Genomic DNA, 25,845 nt, shown 5'->3' with positions numbered 1-25,845 from the left:
GTGTGTTTCCAGTGAAGGCCATGTCATGCTGCCCCACATCTTTGAAGAGGGACTCACTCACTTCAGATGGCTATATTGAGATGCTGTCCACAGTTGTCAAGCGATGGGTAGAAAGGGTGGCTGGGGGAAGACCATACATGTTGCAGCAGGACTCAGCTCCATGTCACATCTCTGGGAAAACCCAGAAGTGGCTGAGAACTTCTATGACTTCACCAGTCCCAACATCTGGCCCCCAACTCACCTGATTGCAACCCTATGTGTGGGGCACAGTTGAAAAAGACACCAATCGTACCGCCTGCAACACCAAGGATGAGCTAATTGCCAAGATCAAACTGGTGTTCATGCATCTCTCAAAGAACACCGTGAGGGCTGTGTGCTGCAGGTTCAGGCCCTGCCTGGAGGCCGTGGTGGAGGCTCGGTGGCTTTGAGTGAGTTGTATTTGGCCAATATATGACATTTTTCTTTCATTTCTAAAAAAGTTTCAAATTTATCCCAAACACCCTGAATATATATACAGGTACTCCTCATTTAACGACGACAATTGGGACCAGCACGCCGTCGTTAACCGAATTGGTCGTTAAGCGAAAGTGTATACATATACGTACATGTACTGTATGTACAATGTCCAGCAATACATGTATCTTTATTTTTGTGTATTTTCCCTCTTTTATACAGTACATTAAAGCTTTATTTACTGTTTATTTACGGTGGTTAGGTTCCTGAAATTACCGTATATGACCAAATCCACATATGCTGACATTCCATATTGAATACCGGGGTATTTTTTTAGTTTCGACCATGGGCGCAATATAGCAATAGAAATTTAATTATTAATCTTGTAAATTAAAATGCATCAACGTAATATGCAATTTTGTGGGCGGAAATGAAAGTAAAAAATACCATGCTACAAGAAAATATGCTAATGAACGAAGTCGTCTGCCAACGTCTCTCATGACGACGACAACAAGGACGAGCCGGATGACATTTAATTTGCAGGTAATGATTTATCAAACACAGGTTAGGTTAGTTTAGTTTAGGTTAGACGAATATATCATCCTTTCATTTCTTCGACATCGGCATCTATCATAACAAACATGGTGTACCATTCGTCCGACATGACTTCGTTACTTACGAAAAAAAATTTAGCACCTTTTTTTCCGCTCACAAAATTGCATATTACGTTGATATATTATAATTTACAAAATTAATAACTAATTTTCTATTGCTATATTGCGCCCTTGGTCGAAACTAAAAATTTACCACCAGTATATACTGTACCCTAGGTAGTTTTTTCAGCTTGCAGGATGGTAATGTAGACCTAAGCTTCAGAACACTTTACCTCACAGGTAATATCCACCATACAAGTTCATTTATAACATCATACAAATTTGCCTCAGCCAACTTAATTATCGTACACGACGTCGTAACTTCGGGAGATTTACGTTAAACAAATGTCATAAAGCCATTACTCCGAGTTGTTGTTAACTGAGTAGGTCGTTAAACGAGGAGTACCTGTATATATATATATATATATATATATATATATATATATATATATATATATAAACACACACACACACACACACACACACACACGAGTGGAAAGGGTGATGAGGTAAATGCCAAAAAAACGTAGGAGTTTTATTACCAATGTTTCGTCCTTAGAGGACTTCCTCAGAATATACATTAAGAAAATATTTACAGCTTATATACTTCACTTTCCTTACCCCATTCCTCCCCTATCTTCGTGACTTCCTCTTATATGTGGTGTGCACAGCATGCTTCAAGCCTAAGTTACCCATCAAACATCAGGGTAGATTGATGCATAAACACCTAACTGACTGTAGCGATATTGTGTTCCTGTGCCATTGTTTGCCTTATTTCCTGGACATTACTACACTTACTAGGTGTCCAATCATAAACTGCATCACGATGAAGAGGAAAACCAAGGAAAAGATGAAAATTTTTAGCCAAAAGTGGAATGAAAGTTGTGCTAGATGGAGGGCAAGGCCTCATGCATCACCACCACCACCACCACCTCCACTGCCAACACCATCTCCACCACCAAATACCACCACACCTGACAACACAGCTGACAAAGTGCTTTCTTCCAAATGAAGAGAAGAAGACAAGGGAAATTCAGGAGGAGGAAGAGAAAATAGCTGGCAAAGGAGAAACATACAGGGCTGGGATTGCGCCTTTTTGGTAAGCTTTGTCATTGAGCAGAGGAAAGGCGCTCATTACTGGTAAAAATAAACCACTCTGCAAAGATTTGACAAAGTGATGACACCCCAGAAAAATCTTCAATTATGAAAAGGACCGCTTGGCAAGTAACAAATACATTTTAATGTAATATATATAGTAGATATGTATATATATGAAAATATTTACTGCCAACTTATTCAATATACATTATATAATAATGTGTGTGAATATAATCAAAATTACACATTAAATAACTGATATACAATGCTGAAAACTTTAAATGCTTGTATCTCAAAACCAAATATTTGCAATTAAAAATATGCCAAAAAAAAATAATAAATTGTGGCAGCCTGAAAATGCTTCTGGTAATGTATAATAGGTGTATCTTTATTCCCATGCCTGTTTTTTTTTTTTTTTTTTTTTTAATCTTGAAAAACAGAGCAATGGGCTCCATCTAAATGTGAAAAAAATGTGAAAAAAAGGGGGTGACATAAGTGACCATACTTATGACAGCTATATCTCACGTCGTATAACAAATTTAAAAAAAAAAAGTAGGCGTGAAAGAGTTTATAGGATCTTTAAGTATTACCATGAAAAAGCAAAGTCTGTAGTAAAAAAAATATGATGTACATATTCGATTACATAAAAAAAAAAAAATTATGTCATAACTTTATGACGTCAAGACATAGCAAGCTCTCGGGTTCATAATATATTTCTATATCTAAAACAAAACCTGAAATTTTCAAGTTTAAAAACTAAACATTTTTTTATATGATTTTTTTTTTTCAAGGTGTTCAGTCCCCCCTTAAGAACATATGTGAAACATACAAACCTCAAAGAAGTGTTGCTTATTATAACCATTAACAACTGGTACATCATCATCGAACTCAGGATCAACTGAGTCATATGCTCTACGTTTATTGGGTACACCAAGTATTTCGTATGCTTTGGTGATACAAGTGAAATAGTCATCATCATCCCGAACCTCTTCCCCTCCAGCACGTCTCTTGTCTGGATGATGTCGCAAGACCATCATACGATCTGTTGATAACAAGCACATTCATGTAACAATGTAGTAAATTTCAACTATAAATCATGCAAACCTACTTAGTGATTTTGTACATAAATATACCAAAGGGTTTTTCTCCCTTACAAGGGGGGTAACCAAAAAACAAAGGCATAAAAACTACTCCCACCCATTCCATCCCCTACATGCTCCACTCCCATTCATCCCCTTCCCTCCCTCTTATTTTGGCTCCTCTTGGATGATGGGTCATTCCTTCATCTCACCCACAGCCCTGAGTCAGAAGCAGTGTTGCAAGACACAGCACATCCACAGCAAGGCTGCTTCAAATCGGTGACTCCCTATCCATTCCCTCATGCAGAAATGGAGATGGAGAGAAATCCCTTCAGGCTGCGTCAATTTATTTTTCACACACACTCCCTCACCCCCCATCCCTCACCCACTCCCCCTCATGCATCACATCATCCATGCACAACCATTCTCCATTCATCCCTATCTTCTGTCCTCTCCCATCCTTCCTCAACAGACATTCCCCTCTTTCCCAATGCCTCTTTTACCCCATCCATCCATCTCATCCTTGGTCACCCCCTTAAGTTCACTCCTTCCACACCCCTTTTACTAATCTTTCTTCACTCATTCTTTCCATATGTCCAAACCATCCTAATACTCTTTCATCAATCCTATCTCCCAACTCCCTTTCCACCCCTGTTCTCCTCACCTTCTTGTTTCTCACTCTATCCAGCCTAGTAACCCCTATCTTCTCAGGCACCTCACCTCAAACACACATTGTCACAGTGGCAACATACATATATTGGAGCTCCTGAGAAATGCTTTAAAAATGGAACATTTTAACAGTGCTACAATTACAGAATACATTGGATGCGATATATGGGAAGGGGATTGCTCATGGATACCTGAAATGTATAGTGTGTAATTGAAGTAAAATGGAAGAAAATGATGATGGGCCAGAGAAACCCCAAGATGACCATCCATCGCATTACAATGTGAACATGTACCCAGAGCCATCTACCAGTGCAAGAGCAAAGCAAAATGTAAGCAGGCTTCAGGTCACTGAGAGGTATGAAAAGGTTTCTATTTGATAATGGGGATGAGGGTAATTTTTCTGGATTCAGTGGGTACAAAAGAAGACTTTTTAGCAGTTATAGACATTGAGAGGGACATGAGAAATATGAACGAATCATGGAAGCAAGAGAATATCGATCTATGGAAGACAAAAGAAAGTGGGTGACTTAAAAAAACTGAAATAAAAGAGGTAAGTGCACTAAAATAAGAACTGGTCAAGTTAAAAAGTGAAAAATGAGAGGTTTAAAAATAATGAAAACAAATAATGAGGCCATAAGGAAAGAGGTGGATGAACAGATAAGAGCAATGACAGTGGAAGCTGGAAAAAGCATAGAAGATGATTTGCAACAACTCAGGAATGACTGGAGAAAGACAAATAAATAGTTCATCAACAAATGCAGAAGGCCAAAGATGCAGTCATTAAGGTAATTAAAAAAAAAAGAAAATCTAGTAAGATAGAGAGTAGACAAAAGTGCATGGTAATATATGTTCTAAAGGAAAAAACAACCTAAATTGGTTCCTAAGAGATAAAGGGGACAAAGAATTAGCAAGAAATGTTCTAAAAGTAATATAAGATAAAGAGCAAGAAATAGAAAAGGAAATACAGGAAGTCCACAGAATAGGTATATATGCACAAGGAAAAGGAAAAAGTTGACCACTAAAGATGAAATTAAGGTCACAAATGGCAGCAGAAATCTTAGCAAGAAACAAACACTATAAAAATATATGGCTAAAAAGAGATATGAATGAGGAAAGAGAAAGAATTAAGACATTAAGAAACAAAGGTTAAAAAAAAGAGAGAGAGAGAGAGAGAGAATGAAGGCAGTTCTATTGGAGAGTGTTAGACATGAGACTGAAAAAATTGTATAATCAAGAAAAAAAAGTTTAGAGAAAAAGATGAAGGAAATAGAAAATTATAATTAAAACAGAGTTGTTTTAAATGGAAAAACTTCTGGATGGAAAAGTGTTGCAAGTGGAGTTCCTCAGGGTTCCGTTCTTGGGCCACTTCTATTCATAGTACAGTATATATAAATGATATAGACCATGGACTAAAATCTACTGTTTCCAAATTTGCTGATGATACAAAAATGTGCGGAGTGGCAAATGATCACTCAAACCAATTAGATATTCAAGAAGATTTAGATAAATTACAGCAATGGTCTGAAAAGTGGCTAATGAAATTTAACACAAGTAAATGCAAGGTAATGCACATAGGTAAAAATAACAGTAAGTACGATTACAAGTTATTTGGAAATTCGTTAACAAAAGTGGATAGTGAAAAAGATCTCGGCGTAATTATCAGTAACGACCTCAAATCATCCAAGCAGTGTATTTCAGCCTCTGATAAAGCAAATAAGATTCTGGGACTGATTGCGCGATCTTTTGATTTCAAAAGTCCATCACTCATTAACAAGCTATATAAATCGTTAGTTCGTCCACATTTGGAATATGCTGTTTCCGTATGGTCACCGAATCTCATTAAAGACATTGACAGACTGGAAAAAGTACAACGGCGAGCCACAAAACTGATTCCAAATATCAAAAATAAATCATACGAAAATTGACTAAAACACATGAATCTCTTTTCCCTAAAAAAGCGTAGACTCAGAGGTGACTTGATACAGGTCTTTAAGATTTTAAAGGGAATTGACAACATCAAAAGTGACAAAATTTTCACATTGAATGAGAATCAGACAAGAAACAATGGTCTCAAACTGTCCGGAAATAGATTCAATTTGGAAGTAGGTAGAAACAACTTTGCCAACCGTGTAGTTAATGAATGGAATAAACTTCCTGCACAGGTAGTGCAATGTAGTTCAGTTCGAAGCTTTAAGAATCATTTATATAAATACCTAAGTAAGATGCTGTAATGATTATAATTTATTTTATATTATTTGTTTTTGTTTTGTTATCATTTGTCTGTCTGATTTTCATTTATTATTAGTTATATGTCAAGTTATTATTATTTACTATTTACCTGTTTGTTTATTATTTAACTATACCTATGCATTTATTTATGTATTTTATTTGTTATTTACATTATTATAGTTTTTATCTATTGTTTTATTATTAATGTGATTTTTTTTTCGCATCCGACCTAGATATGGACCTAAAGGTCTCCTGTCGGCATGCTGTGCCTTTGTAATCCTTTGTAATCCTTTATACCAATATAGATGGATTCATCTCAGGATTAAATAAACTAAACAATTACCTGTCAGAAGCAAAACCAGATGTAATGGGAATTGTGGAGACAAAATTAAGGGGTCCATTACCAGTGTTAGACATGGATTATAATCACTGGCATAGAAATAGGGAGAAACAAGGTGGAGTCATGTTCCTGGTTAAGAAAAACTTAAATGTGACAAAAGATACATGTGGAGATAACAGGGTAGAGATGATCACAATAATAGTTGAAGATATCAACATGGAAAGTAGAAAGTTTGCAGTGATTTATGTGTCCCCAAACTCTGTCACTAGCTTCCTCAGTTCCTCTTCTGATCCTGCCACATGTGCAGTGTTGTCAGCAAACAACTGGCTTATTTCCCTTTTTTCTCCATTTTCTTTAACCATTTCCAATCCTTGACCCACTACCCTTACATTTACCTCTTACACCACCCCATCCATGTATAAACTGAACAGCCAAGGTGACATAACACATCCATGATGAAGTCCCACCTTTACCTCAAACCACTCTCTCCATTTCTGATTCTAACATAAGCTCTACTACTCTTGTAAAAACACTTGACTGCTCTTAAAAGCTTTCCTCCTATAACATATATCTGCAATACCTCCCACAGTGCCTTCCTGTCTACCGTCATAAGCCTTTTCCAAATCCATAAAAGCCCAAAATACATCCTTACCTTTTCCTAAAGCTCTCACATATCTGTCTTATCACAAAAATTTGATCCACGAAACCCCTACTTGTCCTAAACCCACACTGTTCCTCACCAATCATTCCTTCTGTTCCTATCCTAATCTTCGCAATCAAAACCCTCCCATGAGCCTTCCCAATTACACTTAACAAATTGATCCCTCTGAAAATACTACACTCACACTTGTCCCCTTTTCCCTTGTAAAGTGGAACTATACAGGCAATCCTCCAGTCCTGTGGCACTCTAACCTCTCTTAACAAACATTACATAACCTCAGCAGTCCACCATCACTGTACCTCCTTTTTTCAGACATTCTGCATGACACCCATCCAACCCAGGTGCCTTACCTGCTCTCATCATCTTAACCACTTAAGTCCAACTCAAATTCTCGTGCACAGCATCAGTTGCCATATGTAATTTGCATCACACTACTCACATTATAAAATATAAAGTCACTGCTGTATTACTTGTTCTCTTTTACTCTGAGTAATAATAAACTGAAATGATGATCAAACCAGTTCACAGAATCCGGAGGTAACTCATATACAACTACATAAAATATATATATAATCAAAACGCCGATGCTGGCATCCTAGTGAATCCACTCCCGCCTCACGACACCTATGTAGGCGTCATCATACCAAAGTGGTTAACAAATGCCTTCTCCTCATCTTTCCTTATTTCTCCTCCATTTTCCTCACTCATCTCTGTCATTTGCTCAGCACTTCCCACTGCAACTACCTTTCCCTCCCTATCCCCCTTCACATTTAGCAACTCCCTAAAAAAACTCTGCCCATCTTCCTCTTCCATCTCTTCCATTATCATCTCTCCATCTGCACCTTTTACCTTTTCTTCTCTACTTGAGTCACTTCCTCTTCCTCTCTTAATTTCTTTCCAAAATACCTTTTTATTACTTTCAAAATTTTCTGTTATACTCTTACCCCATTTCACATCTACTCTCCTCTTTGCCTACTTTATCTTATGCCACATCATTCTACTACTACAGCCCTCTCCATAAAATAATTTCATACTCAAGCCCACTCAATGTAAACAAATGGTCACCTTTTCACCATGAACAAATTCATCACTACTGAATATTTCTTCTACCCCAAAATATATATCAATAGCAATACATCTACTTACAAGCCTTCTTAATGTCTTCATCTGTTGCTTTATATCTGTATTTACGAACACCAAGAACTGCATAATGGTCTTGATTCTGTTGGGTGAAAATATATTTATTTAGAAGTTATAATTACAAACTCCAAGGGATTTCATTCAACCAGGGCTGTGGAGTCGGAGTCGTGGAGTCGGAGTCGGAGTCGTGGAGTCGGACTCAGAGTCGTGGAATCGGAGTCGGAGTCAGAAGCAATTACGGTGTCACTGAAGTCGGAGTGGGTAAAAATATACTGACTCCGACTCCAACTCCAGTTAAATCTACACTTTATAAGGCCTTCGTTTAGTCTGTAGAGTTATGCAATGCACACTCCTTATAAGTAGATTATATAAAAAAAAAAAACATAATTTTATAAAATGTAATAAATCTCATCGTCTTATCTTCAATGGTCATTCCACTAAACCCCCAAAACGTCCTTGTGCAACGCTGGCTTTCAATTTATACATAGACTGATAAACATCCAAAGTATTACTTGAATAAATTAAACACCTCAATTTTGCACCTGTTGACACACAGTCACGGGAGCTGTAATATTCCTGTAAAGTTCCATATGCATCGTTTCCATCACTCCATCAGTTTGGTGGTTTCTCCCACTGCTGTGTTGCCAAACAGTAGGATAATTATGATTTCAACTGCAGACTAACACAATAATACTATCTCTTCTTTCCTTTCCCCTTCTTTTTTCCCCTCTATACTTTTTAACAATGAATTATTGAAATAAGGATATTCAAAGTTGAAAAAAAAAAAAAGTTTCATGTTTCAAACATGTTCAGCTGTATCTTGTTTTGTATGTATCAATAAGATTGGGTCCAGAACCAGAGTAATGTCCATTGCAATAATCGCATAGCAGTACCAGTATGTAGTTAAACCAAGAGGTTGTGTCAGTAATTTCAGTACATTAAGACAAAAGAAGGTATGAAAACATATGAAGGATAATGATACTCAAAAAGTATGTATGATACACATAACTTCCAGTATCATACATGTTCAGCTGTAACACTCGACCTTGTACCGTACTCGTATCAATAAGGTTTATTTTCTCTATATTTACTGTTTCCTTTCAAGAAATTTGCCTAAACTTCTTTTATAAAATATTTTCATTTTTTATTTTGTATTTGCAAAACTATGTAAAAAAAAAAATCTTCAATTATATTTTTTTATTATTAGGTTTGTATATCCTTTACAAAGGTTATATTTCAACCTTTGTTATAAAGTGCAGTATTTTTGTTTTTGAAATGTACTTATCACTTATTTGCAAAGATATATATTATGCCAAATGTCTTACAATATAGAATATTTATTTTCTACTCAATTTTCTTCAATATCCTTTCAAAAATTTTGTCTCTACTTCACTTATAAAGTATTAATGAAGAGGCCAAACATAGGAAAGCCACACTACAGGTAGTCGTCGACTTACGACCTAAGCGACTTACGACTGATCGACTTTACGACCACGAGATGGTGCAATAATATCTAACATTTAATAGAGTAATAGAATTGCAATGTTATGCCTGGCAGTGCAGTACATTACTTCGCACGCTGCGAGACACGAGTACGATATTTTTCGCAGGCTGCCGGCAGCGTCAGCATCCCAGCCAGCTAAATATTCTTTCATTTTGTTTGTTTGAAGTAAAATGTTTCCTAATTTTGCATTGCATTTTGTATTTTTGTATGTTTTGCAATTAATAAAATATAACAAAATTTTATGCCTAGGCTAGTTTGTTGTCGATAACAATATGTTCGGTACAGTACTTAAACGAAAAGAATGTGTTTTGTTGAAATAAAAAAAATCCTAATTTTTGCCTTACATTTTGTATTTTTATGTTTTGCAATTAATAAAATGTAACAGTATTTTTTTATGCCTAGTCTGTTGTCGATGACAAAATGTTCGGCACAGCATTTTGTATTTTTATGTTTTGCGATTAATAAAATGTAACAGTAAACTTTGTTTATGCCTAGTCTGTTTTCAATAACAATATTTTCGGTACAGTACGTAAACGAAAAGAATGTGTTTCGAAATATTTCTTTTCTAATTTTGCTTTACAATGTAACCAACAAAAAAGGATTTGTAGGTCAAAGATGACAGGACTTTATTCAGTATGCGTAGGCCTAGGCTACGTTTCCTAACGAAAATGATAAAAAGTTAATGAATATTAAACAACGTAGCTCAAAGATAATAAGATTTTATTCAGTATGCATACGTTTCCTAAAGAAAGTCTGATGGTAAAATAATACAAAGGTTAACAAATACAGTATTAAATATCATAGGTCTAAGATGATAGGATTTTATTCAATATGCTTAGGCCTAGGCTAAGATTCTAAGATTATTTCAGTATGCTAAATATACAATATATATATATATATATACATATATATATATATATATATATATATATATATATATATATATATATATATATATATATATATTATATAAAGGGTAATATATACTGTATATATATATAGACCGACTTGCGTCCAGATCGACTTACGACCTGTCTGTTGGAACCGAACTCGGTCGTAAGTCGACGACTACCTGTATAACATATGTATTTATTCTTTGATATAAACCAGTTATAATGATATAAGTCTACTCAAGATTGGAGCATATGTGTGTTGTATAAGCTTTATAAAAATATGTTGGCCATAATCAGTTAATTACATGAAGAGGAGTCGGAGTCGGAGTCGGTGGTGCCAAAAATAGGGGAGTCGAAGTCGGTGTCGGAGCCAGAGGTTTTGTGTTCCGACTCCACAGCCCTGCATTCAACACCAGTATATCACACACATGGTAGTTATACTATGATATATTAGTTGCAGCCTGTCACACTGTACTGTAAACAGCCTACACTTTGGTTGAGGACCTTAAAGGAAACCATAGGGATGTTTACTCTTCAATGAAAGTGACCTGCTTTCAGGCTTTTGTATATAGTTTGTGTGTACATATGGCAGGAAGGTAATGGACTGTCTCTGTGTGTGACAAAGATAGATCCACTCAACGACAATACTGGCAATAGTCTAAATTTTCCTCCCAGAGATCTATTAGTGGATCTAAGACCAGCCCCAGAGCCATTTTGTGCATTTCTAGGTTAAAAGCATGAAACTCAACACACTTATAGAGTAACCCTAGGTGCACATTTTTAGATATGAAGGCAAGCAGTCAAGAGTCCCCTGGTGGCCACAGCAGGAACTAACATCTTTTCTTTTTCATGAAAGTGGCAGTTGCCAACAAGATTGACGAGTTAAACACCATATGAGGACGGAGCCTTTATTTGTACGATGTTTCGCTTATTACAGCTTTTTCAAGTACAAGTGGAGATACATATGCTTGAGATTAAATAAGGGGAAAGGAGGGAACGGGGAGAGAAAAAAAGAAGGGGGGGAAGGAAGAGGAGGAGGAGGAGGAGGAGGAGGAGCAGGAGGAGAGGAGGAGGAGGAGGAGGAGGAGGAGGAGGAGGAGGAGGAGGAGGAGGAGGAGGAGGAGGAGGAGGAGGAGAGGAGGAGGAGAGGAGGAGAAGGGGGGGGATGGAACACTGGGAAAGGTTGAGAATGCTGGCCCAAACGTCCGTGGGCGAAATGTTCACAAAGGGTGGTTTAAATATTTAAAAAAATTTGCTGGCCATGGGTATTAGGGGAATTATGTAGGGCGAGATGTTAAACATGCCCCTGTTTTGTTCAATAGTGTTCGTTCCTTGAATGATTGCTGCTTCTAAACACTTCCTGCGGATTAATCTTAAGCATATGTATCTCCACTTGTACTTGAAAAAGCTGTAATAAGCAAAACGTCGTACAAATAAAGGCTCCATCCTCATATGGTGTTTAACTCGTCAACTAACATCTTGCCATGTGATGGATGTCACAGAAATTGCTTAAAATGGTCTTAAATATTTTATCTTTTAAATTAATATGGAACTTGGCAGGTTTCTAAAACATTAATTATAACTATCTCTTGATAATAAAAAATATAATCAGAGCCCCCTAGTGACCAAAATTTACGAAAAATCATGTGCCACATCCTGTAATGGGAACCATGGTTGATAGATATATAGATATTTAAGTGTACAACACAAGTGATGTTTCATTTGTTGTTTCTTTATAGGTTCTAAGGTATTGGACTAAATATCCATGAAAGTTGTAGCCATCAGTGGAAAACCACAAGACCGGGTAGGGGAAGCAGCAGAAGAACCGAAGTGGAGTTCAACTCGCTCAACCGCCCCCACCACCAATCAATGAGCTGGAGTGCATAACCAGTGCAAATCCATTAAAAGTTGTACACTTTATGTTGATACTGTTAGGCATTGAGTTACTGGAGTGCAAATCGATTAAAAGCCATACACTTTATGTTGATACTGTTGTGCATTGAATTACTCTAACAATGTCATTTCAATTATTCTGAAGACTCAATATTCAAATGTCTTGGAGGTTGAACTTTTCGATACTCGAACACAAAAGTTTAACTTGGTGCTCGAAAAAATATCTGGTACTCGAATGTCCACATATGTGGTTGTAAACAAAGGCTCCTGGCCTCTCTCTCTCCCCACTGCCGCCAATTGTCCTGTCGTGGTCATGACAACAACAACATTCTCCTGCGTTCTATGGTTTTTCATTTAGAATCTTACAATGGCACCAAAGAGGCTTATTAGTGGTGAAAATAAGCCTAAAAGGAAGAATGTAGTAACAACCACTGAACGGAAAAAGGAGATTATTGATGAATACGAGGAGCAAGAATCACCAATCTTGCAGCTGAGTACTGTATGATGAAATCTACAGTAGCCACCATACTGAAGAACACGGAGGCCATTAACTCGTCCTGTAAGCAATTAGGTCTCAAAAGACCCCTTTTAAAACCGAATATCTGGCCATCCTGGTCAATTTTACCGATTTTGCCTAAACTTGCTTAAATGCCTTATACTACCCACACGCAGGTCCCCATAAAATAGTAAGGTCCAACTCAATTTGGTTTGGCCACAATAATCCTTTGAAGTTGTAAATGTGGCGGTCGCCGACAATCGCAGTGGAGAGGAGGAGAGGGAGGACGGGGCGTGGGGGATGTGTTTTTGGCGTCGGGTATGCGTGTTCATTTAGTATTACAGGTATACGTAGTCTTACGATGGCAATAGGTTTCGATAGAGCCATCGTAAGACGATTTCATCGTAAGTCGATCCCCAATTTGTGTATCACTGTTCCGTGGTCACTGTACCTAGCCTACCTGTATATTAACCACCAGAGATACTGAATATAGCCTATTAAACATGTACAGTAGTTTATTTAATTATTTTTATCCTTTTTACCATATTCAAACACTATAATATGTATTTTCAGTACGGCACTTAAATCTCGCGGGCAGCAGCCAATGCCAGCCGTACGACGTGACGTAATAATACTCGCATCATAAAATATAGTCACCGCTTATATCGATCGTTCTCTCTTTCACCCGCGAATTTTGAAAACCACAGAGAATGGGATTCAAGGCACATTTGAGAGAATGTAAAAACACAGGGGCGACTACAATAAATATAATCAAGACGCCGATATGGCAGCGTCGCGAATCCACTTGCTCCTCATGACGCCTACGTGTGCGGCACCGTATGGAAGGGGTTAAATTATCATATCGTCGTCGTCGTCATCGTAAAGTCGAACAATCGTAAGTCGCGGCCATCGTAAGTCGACGTTTACCTGTATAAGTTATTGGCACTGTATTATGATTATGACAGTGGAAACACTATGGAAACACTTTGCATGGCTTATAAATACTGTACTTCAATTACAAGCAGCCAATACCCCAGTTGATACTTTAGGGTCTATATGGGGCGCCCCTACGGACCAGAGCCACACATCATTTTGTCTATGATAGAGGAAAACTCTTCATAGAGAAATGATGACACTTTTATACTACGACTGTCCCTCCGTTATGCTGTCCCCCAACCCCTTGCTGCTGTCCTGTACCATTTCTCTGAGTATTCATTTTCTGCTGTGGGGAAATTCCCTGTGGGGGGAAAGAATACTGCCACCAAGTAATTCCAATTGGATTGTAAGAGGCGAGAAGAAAGGGATGGGGAGTGGGACTAGGCATCCTTCTCTTTGTAGCCCCACAGAGGACATTCCTAAATGAAAAACTAAGGCATAAGAGGGTCTGGGAGTTTTCCGACCAGCACCCTAAGGTTTGGGTCTTTTAATGTGTGTGGATGTGGTACAGATGAGTGTAAAAGGGAAGAGATAGGTAGTATGTTTGTGAGAAGAAAGATGGATGTGTTGGCTTTGAGTGAAACTAAGTTGAAAGGGAAGGGCGAGTGTAAGTTTGGGAGTGTAAGTGGGAGGTTATCAGGAGTGAAGAGAGGGCGAGGGAGGGAAGGGGTGGCTATTCTAGTAAGTGAAGAGATAGGTAAACGTGTAGTGGAGTGGAAGGAGGTTTCCTCAAGGATAATGTGGATGAAGATGAAACTGGGAAAGGAGATGTGGGTCTTTGTAAGTGCATATGGGCCTGGCAGTGAGAAGAGTGTAGAAGAAAGGGAGGCTTTTTGGATAGATTTAAATGAGTGCATAGAGGATTTAGGGAGAAATGTCAATGTAATAGTACTGGGAGACCTTAATGCTAGGGTAGGAAATGGTCCAATTGATGGAGTGGTTGGGAAATGTGGAGTTCCAGGAGAGAATCGTAGTGGAGAGATGATGGTGGAAATGTGTCTAGAGAGTAGATGATAGCAAAAACGGTGTTTTGGAAGAAAGTCAAGCATAAGTACACATGGGAGAGGGTGGTGAATGGAAGGGTGGTAGATAGAGCGTTGATGGGTTATGTAGTGGTAAATAGGACTATGATAGGAAGAGTTAAGGATGTACATGTGCTAAGGGGAGAGGGTGGGGGAATATCAGATCATTTTTTGATGGAAGGTAAGTTAAGAGCGGAGGATAGATGGAGAAAGAAGAAAGGGACAAAAGGTAGGGAGGTGCTTAGAGTGAACTCTTTAAATGAAAAGGAAAAGGAGAAGGAGCACAAGAAGAAGCTGAAAGAGGAGTGGGAGGGAGTGAAGGATAGAGTAGAGCTAGGTGTGGAGGTGGAATGGGGATGGTTCAAGGAGGGAGTCACAAAGTGTGCAGAGATGGTGTGTGAAACAAGAAGGACAGGAGGAAATAGAAGGAAGGGTAGTGAATGGTGGGATGAGGAAACAAAGAAAGTTGTAGAAGAGAAGAAGCGAGCTTTCACAGATTGGTTACAAAATAGGACGAGGGAGTCATATGAGAGGTACAAAGAAAAGAAAAGAGAAGTAAAGCAAAAGGTAAAGGAGGCAAAGAGGAGAGCAGATGTCAAGTGGGGTAAGAGTATGACAGAAAATTTTGAAAGTAATAAAAAGATGTTTTAGAAAGAAATTAAGAGAGGAAGAGGAGGCGAATCAAGTAGAGAAGAAAAGGTAAAAGGGTGCAGATGGAGAGATGATAATGGAAGAGAAGGCAGTAAGGGGAAGATGGGCAGAATATTTTAGGGAGTTGCTAAATGTGAAGGAGGATAGGGAGGGAAAGATAGTTGCAGTGGGAAATGCTAAGAAAATGACCGTGATGAGTGAGGAAAATGGAGGAGAAATAAGGAAGGATGAAGTGAAGGCAGTTGTTAAGATGATGAAAGCAGGTAAGGCACCTGGTCTGGATGGATGCCATGCAGAATGTCTAAAAAAAGGAGGTACAGTGATGGTGGACTGGCTGGTGAGGTTATTTAATGTTTGCTGGAGAGAGGGTAGAGTGCCGGAGGACTGGAGGAGTGCCTGTATAGTTCCACTTTACAAGGGAAAAGGGGACAAGTGTGAATGTAGTAGTTTCAGAGGGATTAGCTTGTTAAGTGTAGTTGGGAAGGCTTATGGGAGGATCTTGATTGAGAGGATTAGGAGAGGAACAGAGGGAGTAATTTGTGAGGAACGGTGTGGATTTAGGATGGGTAGAGGTTGTGTAGATCAGATCTTTGTGGTAAGACAGATATGTGAGAAAGCTATAGGAAAGGGGAAGGATGTTTTTTGGGCTTTTATGGATCTGGAAAAGGCTTATGATAGGGTAGACAGAAAGGCACTGTGGGAGGTTATGCAGATATATGGGATAGGAGGAAAGCTTCTAGAAGCTGTCAAGAGTTTTTATGAGAGTAGTAGAGCTTGTGTCAGTATTAGAAATGGAGAGAGTGAGTGGTTCGAGGTAAAGGTGGGACTTCGTCAAGGATGCGTTATGTCGCCCTGGCTGTTCAACTTATACATGGATGCGGTAGTGCGAGAGGTAAATGCAAGGGTAGTGGGTCAGGGACTGGAGATGGTTAAAGAAAATGGAGAAAAGTGGGAGGTGAGCCAGCTGTCGTTTGCTGACGACACTGCGCTTGTGGCAGGATCGGAGGAGGGACTGAGGAAGTTGGTGACAGAGTTTGGGAGAGTATGTGATAGAAGAAAGCTAAAGATAAATGTGGGTAAAAGTAAGGTGATGAGATGTACAAGGGGTGAAAGTGGCAGTAGACTGGAAGTGAGCATTAAGGGAGAGCAACTGGAGGAAGTGGATAGTTTTAGATACCTGGGTGCAAGTGTGGCAGGAAAAGGTGGAGTGAAGGTGGAGGTAGAATGTAGATTGAGAGAAGCGAGTAAATGCCTTGGTGGATTGAAGAGTGTAATGAGGAATAGACATTTGGGAATGGATGCTAAGAGTGATTGTGCCAACAGCACTGTATGGGGCAGAAACATGGAACATAGGAGAGGAAGAGAGAAGGAGTTTGAATGTGTTTGAAATGAAGTGTCTGAGAAGTATGATGGGGGTTACTAGGCTAGATAGAGTGAGAAACGAGGAGGTGAGGAGAAGAACGGGGGTGGGAAGGGAGTTGGGAGATAGGGTTGATGAAAGAGTATTAGGATGGTTTGGACACATGGAAAGAATGAGTGAAGACTAGTAAAAAAGGTATGGAAGGCAGATGTGGAGGAAGTGAACATGAGGGGACGTCCTAGGATGAGGTGGATGGATGGGGTGAAGGGGGCTTTGGGGAAGAGGGGAATGTCTGTTGAGGAAGGACAGGAGAGGACAGAACACAGGGGAGAATGGTTGTATATGGATGATGTTGTGATGCATGAGGTGGAATGGGCGGGGGGATGGGGGGTGAGGTAGTATGTGTGAGCAAAATTTGACGCAGCCTGAAGGGATTTCTCCCCGTCTTCTCCTTTTATGCATGGGGGGACGGAGAGGGGGGGTCGCCGATTTAATGAAGCGGCCTTGTTGTGGATGTGCTGTGTCTTGCGACACTGCTTCTGACCCAGGGCAGTGGACAAGGTGCAGGGATGACCCATCATCCAGGAGGTGCTAAGATAAGAGGGAGGGTGGAGGGGTGTGGAGTGTATTCAGGGATGGAATGGGTGGGAATGATTTTATGCCTTTTCCTTTTCGGCTACCTCCCTTGTAAGGGGGAAAAAGCCTTGGTATTTGTATGTATGTATAAATACTTCAATCTTATCATACAATAATGCAGGAAGCAGTAGGAAACACCATAATATTGGATATACGCACGTACGCATCACTTACGCACAATACTAAAACTACGCTTATCAGTCTTTCCTAAACTTATTATTATTGTGGCAAAAGAGCATGAATGAATGTTGCATAGTGTGCCTGGATGGTTGGTATGGACGTGACGTGATTTGTAACGTGAGAGTGATGCGCGAGTCGGAGCGAATGTGTTTCCAGGAAAACTTATATGTTTCCACTTATAATCAGGGTGCTAATTATTCAATTGAAAATCTGATAATACTGTGAGAATCCTCATAAAATTCTTCTAATACAAATGCATTTACCTTTGAATGTTGACTCACAAAGTTGTGAGTTATTGACTGATAAAGAGAAGGCAAGTTGAAATTTTCTTTGTAGACCATTTATTCAGCGTTCAAAACTCGATATATATATTGTTGTTTTTCATGACTTTTTGTTTGTTATATTACTACAACTAATAACAAAGCCAGTGATATAACATCCATAAGGATGAGTGCAGTCTTCGGTAGTAAAAAATAATGGATAATGAAAACACTGGAGCGGAAACAATTGAGCTTAGCCAATCACTAATTTCGATAAAGCCTGAACCAATGACATCTCGTTTTTATCTGCAGTTACCACCTTTTACTTGAATGTGTTTCCGGGAAAACTTATACGTTTCCGCTTATAATCAGGGTGCTAATTATTCAATTGAAAATCTGATAATACTGTGAGAATCCTCATAAAATTCTATTATAAATGCATTTACCTTTGAATGTTGACTCACAAAGTTGAGAGTTATTGATTGGTAAAGAGAAGGCAAGTTGAAATTTTCTTTGTAGACAATTTATTCGGCGTTCAAAACTCGATATATATATATATTGCTGTTTTTCATGATTTTTTTGTTTGTTATGTTACTACAACTAATAACAAAGCCAGTGATATAATATCCATAAGGATGAGTGCAGTCTTCGGTAGTAAAAAATAATGATTGAGCTTAGCCAATCACTAATTTCGATAAAGCGAGGCTCACACTGACTGTGCTTGCCTGAGCGGCAGGCTACAGAGCCAGGGGTGGGGGAGGGATAGGTCTACAACACTACCAATTTTCACAGGGATATCAATTACAGCACATTTGTGGTACGTCCGTGAACATTATCTCACTCCGGTGGCTTATCGGTCTTCCCTGGTAAAGCCACTCCGGTGGCTTATCGGACTTTACGGGTTAAGGGAGCTGATGTGGCAATGGGTGTGAAAAAGCAAATTAAGCAACCTGTAGCAGTGGAAGAAATGGAATTTTTTTCTATGGTGTGGATAAACGAAAGGCAGATGGTTCTATGTCAGAGGGCATAATATGTGCAAAGGCTAGGCAGCTCCATAAAGATCTTATTTGTGATACTACCTCTGATTTCAGTGAAGACTTTAAAGCTAGAAAGGGGTGGTTTGGTAATTTCAAGAAGAGAACTAGAATTCATTCTGTTGTGAGGCATGGTGAGGCCACAAGTGCTAACAAAGATGATGCCGAGAAGTTTGTGCCTGAATTTAACCCATTCAACTCCGATGACAAGATGTCTTGTCATTTGGTAAAATAAAACAAAAAATCATAAAACACCAAAATGTTTGATCAAACACCAGAAAAAATATGACGTCAGGACTGACGTCATATTTTTCTGGTGTTTGATCAAACATTTTGGTGTTTTATGATTTTTTGTTTTATTTTACCAAATGACAAGACATCTTGTCATCGGAGTTGAATGGGTTAAGAAATTTACGGATAAGGAGTGCTTAAGCCCAAAACAGGTCTTTAATTGTGATGAGACAGGCCTGTTTTGGAAAAAACTACCAAACAGGACCTATATAACAAAGGAAGAGAAGTGTTTGCCAGGACACAAGCCCATGAAAGACAGGCTAACCCTGCTTCTGTGTGCCAATGCTAGCAGCAACTGCAAAATTAAACAGCTGCTGGTGTACCATTTGGAAAACCCCAGGCCATTCAAGGAAAATGGTGTGCAAAAGAGCAAACTCAGTGTGATGTGGAGGGCAAATGAGAAAGCCTGGACAACTAGGCAGTTCTTCACGGAGTGGTTTGTAGTGTTTGCACCTGCAGTGAAGACATACCTAATAGAAAAGAATATACCACTCAAGGCCCTCCTGTTGATGGACAATGCCCCTGCACATCCTCCAGGCATAGAAGAAGAATTGGAAGAATTGGATAAGGGGTATAAATTCATCAAAGTGATGTTCCTCCCCCCCAACACCATGCCACTGATCCAACCCATGGACCAGAATGTCATTGCCAGTTTTAAGAAGCTATACACAAAAGCACTTTTTGAGAGGTGCTTTGAGGTGACTTCTGAAACAAAGTTCACTCTGAGGGAGTTTTGGAAGAATCACTTCAATATCCTCCACTGCCTAAGGCTTACAGATAAAGTCTGGGGTTAAGTTTCTGTGAGATTCTTATAGTCTGCCTGGAAAAATCTCTGGCCAACCTATGTGGCCAAGGATTTTGAGGGATTCAAGCCTTCAGTCCAGGAGTCTGCTATGGTGGAGGACATTGTGTCTCTGGGGAGGGCCATAGGCATTGAGGTGGACAGTGATGATGTCTCTGTATCTTACCATATCTAATTTGCTCTTAAATTCTTGTATTGTTCTTGCACACACTATTGTTTCATCTAGTATGTTCCATTTACAGAATCATGAAAGGCATGGAAGTCCTTGACAGAGAAGACTTATTAAAGTGGGATAGAAGAAAAATAAGGGGACATGAAAAGAAACTCAAAAAGCATAGTTATAGAAGAGATCTGGGAAAAAAAACAAAAAAAACACATAGTGGTGGATGTCTGGAAAAAATTGGATGAAACAATAGTGTGCAAACACCATACAAGACTTTAAGAACAAACTAGATGTTATGAGATACAAAGACGGGTCACCACAAGCATACCTCCCCTTCCCGTATAATATCAATATCAAATCATCCATCCTGAGTCCACTGCTGAACAAAGGCCTCCTTCATAGCATTCCATGATTCACATGACTGTGCCATCCTCTGCCATGTCACTCCTGCAGACTTCTCAATCTCATCTCTCCACCTTCTGTCTGGTCTCCCTCTTCCATGTTTCCCATCTCGCAGCATCCACTCAGTAACACACTTGCTCCATTGTTCATCAGTCATTCGCACTAACTTACCTACCCAATTCCACTTCCTCTCTTTTACTGCTTCCACAATATCTTCCACTCTAGTCTGCTCTCTCACTCAACTTGCTCTCTTTCAGTCTCTCAGCGTTCCCATCATTGATCTCTCCATTCACCTCTGTGCTGTCCTTAGTTTTGTTTCCATTGCCTTTGTTAGTTTCCAAGTCTCACACCTGTAGATTATTGCTGGTAGAATGCATTGATTGTAAACGTTACATTTCAAGCATAAAGGTAGAGAGCCCCTCAGGATTTTATTATACTTACCACTTTCCAACCAACTGTAATGCGTCTTTTTATTTCATTATCATGATCTTTCGTCACTTTCACCATCTGGCCTAAATATTTATACTCTTCAACTTCCTCAAGACTCTCATCATCAATTACAATCTCTTTACTTTGAACTTTCATATTGAACATCACTTTGGTTTTACTTTTATTCATTTTTAAACCTACTTTGACACTTTCCTTGTTTAGATCACTCAGCATATCTTGCAAGTCTTCTGCTCTTCCTGAAATAAGAATGTCATCCACAAATCTTAGGTGGTTCAAATATTCATCATTAATTTTTAAACCTTTCTTTTCCCAACTCAATCTTCTGAAAATATCTTCCAAGCAAGCTGTACATAGTTTCGGTGAAATTGTATCACCTTGCCGTATTCCTTTCTCGATCTTGATCTTTTCTGTATCTTTATGTAGTCGAATTATAGCAGTACCTTAAGCATAAATATTTTCTAAAACTTTTACACTCAGTTCGTTTGCACCCTGCTTGCGTAGTGAGTTTAGTACAGTCAAACCTCGGTTATCGAACGCTTCTGTTCTCGACCAAATCAGTTTTCGACCAAAAAGTTCGAGAATTTTACGTCTCAGAACTCGACCAAATTTCGGCTCTCGAACAAACCGAAAGAAGCCGAGCGTACCCGAACGCGGCTCACTCGCGAGCCGAGAGAACTCGAACGCCAAGGACGCTTCCTCCGTAGCGCATTTGCGATCAAAGTTCATTCCGAGCAGACGTGTTCATTCTTATTTACGTAAATCTGACTTTTTTTCATCTTTGCATCGTATATTAGCCCCTAATCATGGGTCCAAAGAAAGCAAGTTCAAGTGGTGAAGAAAAGAGGAAAGTAGTGCGCAAAACTATTGAATTTAAAAAAGAATTAATAGCGAAATATGAATCTGGCGTTCGTGTGTCTGCGTTGGCTAAGGAGTTTGGGATGGCGAAATCGACGATAAGCACCATCCTAAAAAATAAAGACCAGGTTAAAGCAAGTGATGTGGCTAAAGGATCAAGTGTTTTTAGCAAACAAAGGCCACAGGTATTGGAGGAAGTGGAGAAACTTTTGCTGATTTTCGTAAATGAGAAGCAGTTAGCAGGTGATACTCTTAGTGAAGATGCAATTTGTGCCAAAGCAAGACAACTGTATGAAGATTTGATAAAAAAAGATCCTAGCATTATTCCGGAAGGGTTTGATTTTAAAGCAAGCAGAGGGTGGTTTGAAAAGTTTAAGAAAAGAAGTGGGATACACTTATTTATGGTAAACAGTATACAGTGCAGTTTATGGTGTAAAATAGTAAAAAAAAAAATTAGAAAAAGTTGTTTTTTAGACTTGGAACGGATTAAAATTATTTACATTGATTATAATGGGAAAAATTGTTTCGGTTTTCGAACAAATCGCTTTTCGAACAGCCTTCTCGAACGGATTATGTTCGAAAACCGAGGTTTGACTGTATTGCTATTTGTTCTACAGTCAAAGGCCTTCTTGTAATCTACAAAAGCTAAACACAGAGGTATATTGTATTCTGTCATTTTCTCGATTAGTTGGTTTATCACCTGCATATGGTCTAGGGTCGAATATCCACTCCTAAAGCCTGCCTGTTCTCTCGGCTGGTTTTCCTCTAAAACTTGACTTAGTCTATTTGTAAGGATCTTGGAAAATACTTTATAATGTATACGTTTGATAGCAAGCTAATCAGTTGATAGTTACTAAGGTCCTTCTGGTCTCCTTTTTTATGAAGCAAAATCACTATAGCATTGCACCAAGCAACAGGAATGCTTTCTTGATGTAAACACTGGGTGTACAACTCAGCTAATTTAATATGAACTAATTTCTTTCAACAGATCTATCAATATACCATCTTCCCCAGGTGCTTTTTCTCGTTTCATAGTCTTTAGAGCAAATTGTACTTCTTCCTTTGTAATCTCTGGTACACTACTAATGTCTACACATGAATTTACTGATTCAACTACGGTCTTCGACGAGTAAAGCTCTTGGTAAAATTCTTCTACTCTTTTTACCATTTTGTCTCTACATTTAATTATATCTCCATTTCTATCTTTCAAACATATCAAATGTTGTCTTCCTAAAACATGTTTGCACTCGGTCACTTTCACCCCTTCCATACGGTGCCGCACACGTAGGCGTCATGGACTTAGATCTCGGTGGCAGCAGCCAATGCCAGCCGTACGACGTGTCGTAATAATACTCGCATCATAAAATATAGTCACCGCTTATATCGATCATTCTCTCTTCACCCGAGAATTTTGATAACCATAGAAAATGCGATTACAAAAGAATTAGAAAGAATGTCATTATGGAGGGGCGACTGCAATAAATATACTCAAGACGCCGATATGGCAGCCTCGCGAATACACTCGCTCCCCATGACGCCTACGTGTGCGGCACCATATGGAAGGGGTTAACCCCTTCCATACGGTGCCGCACACGTAGGCGTCATGGACTTAGATCTCGGTGGCAGCAGCCAATGCCAGCCGTACGACGTGTCGTAATAATACTCGCATCATAAAATATAGTCACCGCTTATATCAATCGTTCTCTCTTCACCCGTGAATTTTGATAACCATAGAAAATGTGATTACAAAAGAATTAGAAAGAATGTCATTATGGAGGGGCGACTACAATAAATATAATCAAGACGCCGATATGGCAGCCTCGCGAATACACTCGCTCCCCATGACGCCTACGTGTGCGGCACCGTATGGAAGGGGTTAATACTTTTACCCTTCCCGTCTGGGGTATTGGCTGATTGTTATTGTGGCAAAGTAGCATGCAGTTGATACTTTAGGGTCTATATGGGGTGCCCCTATGGACCAGAGCCACACATCATTTTGTCTATGATAGAGGAAAACTCTTCATAGAGAAATGATGACACTTTTATACTACGACTGTCCCTCCGTTATGCTGTCCCCCAACCCCTTGCTGCTGTCCTGTACCATTTCTCTGAGTATTCATTTTCTGCTGTGGGGAAATTCCCTGTGGGGGGAAAGAATACTGCCACCAAGTAATTCCACTTGGATCATAAGAGGCGAGAAGAAAGGGATGGGGAGTGGGACTAGGCATCCTTCTCCTTGTAGCCCCACAGGGGACATTCCTAAATGAAAAACTAAAGGCATAAGAGGGTCTGGGAGTTTTCCGACCAGCACCCTAAGGTTTGGGTCTTTTAATGTGCATGGATGTGGTACAGATGAGTGTAAAAGGGAAGAGATAGGTAGTATGTTTGTGAGAAGAAAGATGGATGTGTTGGCTTTGAGTGAAACTAAGTTGAAAGGGAAGGTTGAGTGTAAGTTTGGGAGTGTAAGTGGAAGGTTATCAGGAGTGAAGAGAGGGCGTGGGAAGGAAGGGGTGGCTATTCTAGTAAGTGAAGAGATAAATAAACATGTAGTGGAGTGGAAGGAGGTTTCCTCAAGGATAATGTGGATGAAGGTGAAACTGGGAAAGGAGATGTGGGTCTTTGTAAGTGCATATGGGCCTGGCAGTGAGAAGAGTGTAGAAGAAAGGGAGGCCTTTTGGATAGATTTAAATGAGTGCATAGAGGATTTAGGGAGAAATGTCAATGTAATAGTACTGGGAGACCTTAATGCTAGGGTAGGAAATGGTCCAATTGATGGAGTGGTTGGGAAATGTGGAGTTCCAGGAAAGAATCGTAGTGGAGAGTTGATGGTGGAAATGTGTCTAGAAAGAGAGTTGATGATAGCAAATACAGTGCATTCGGAAGAAAGTCAAGCATAAGTACACATGGGAGAGGGTGGTGGATGGAAGGGTGGTAGATAGAGCGTTGATGGATTCTGTAGTGGTAAATAGGACTATGATAGGAAGAGTTAAGGATGTACATGTGCTAAGGGAAGAGGGTGGGGGAATATCAGATCATTTTTTGGTGGAAGGTAAGTTGAGAGTGGAGGATAGATGGAGGAAGAGGAAAGGGACAAAAGGTAGAGAGGTGAACTCTTTAAATGAAAAGGAAAAAGAGAAGGAGTACAAGAAGAAGCTGAAGGAGGAGTGGGAGGGAGTGAAGGATAGAGTAGATCTAGGTGTGGAGGAGGAATGGGGATGGTTCAAGGAGGGAGTCACAAAGTGTGCAAGGATGGTGTGTGGAACAAGAAGGACAGAAGGAAATAGAAGGAAGGGTAGTGAATGGTGGGATGAGGAAACAAAGAAGGTTGTAGAAGAGAAGAAGCGAGCTTTCACAGATTGGTTACAAAATAGGATGAGGGAGTCATATGAGAAGTACAAAGAAAAGAAAAGAGAAGTAAAGCAAAAGGTAAAGGAGGCAAAGAGGAGAGCAGATGTCAAGTGGGGTAAGAGTATGACAGAAAATTTTGAAAGTAATAAAAAGATGTTTTGGAAAGAAATTAAGAGAGGAAGAGGAGGCAACTCAAGTAGAGAAGAAAAGGTAAAAGGTACAGATGAAGAAATGATAATGGAAGAGAAGGCAGTAAGGGGAAGATGGGCAGAATATTTTAGGGAGTTGCTAAATGTGAAGGAGGATAGGGAGGGAAAGATAGCTGCAGTGGGAAATGCTAAGAAAAT

The 25,845-nt window shown here is 39.3% G+C and overlaps 1 protein-coding gene across 1 annotated transcript in view; it reads right to left on the bottom strand.

The window, feature by feature from the left end:
* The window catches only part of LOC143025476 (dnaJ homolog subfamily C member 2), a 122,990-nt gene that overhangs the window by 75,156 nt on the left and 21,989 nt on the right, over positions 1 to 25,845 (bottom strand). The window contains exons 3-4 of the mRNA XM_076185198.1: positions 8,329 to 8,404; positions 3,038 to 3,246 (exon numbers count right to left, since the gene is read on the bottom strand). Coding sequence (XP_076041313.1) covers positions 3,038 to 3,246; positions 8,329 to 8,404 — 285 coding nt within the window. The remainder of the gene's footprint in view (positions 1 to 3,037; positions 3,247 to 8,328; positions 8,405 to 25,845) is intronic.

Source organism: Oratosquilla oratoria, chromosome 5 (genome assembly GCF_046742065.1).
Source record: "Oratosquilla oratoria isolate Oo_2021 chromosome 5, ASM4674206v1, whole genome shotgun sequence".
Classification (NCBI taxonomy): Eukaryota; Metazoa; Arthropoda; class Malacostraca; order Stomatopoda; family Squillidae; genus Oratosquilla; species Oratosquilla oratoria.
Note: the sequence above shows the minus strand (reverse complement) of the source record. Positions and strands in the feature narration are given on the sequence as shown.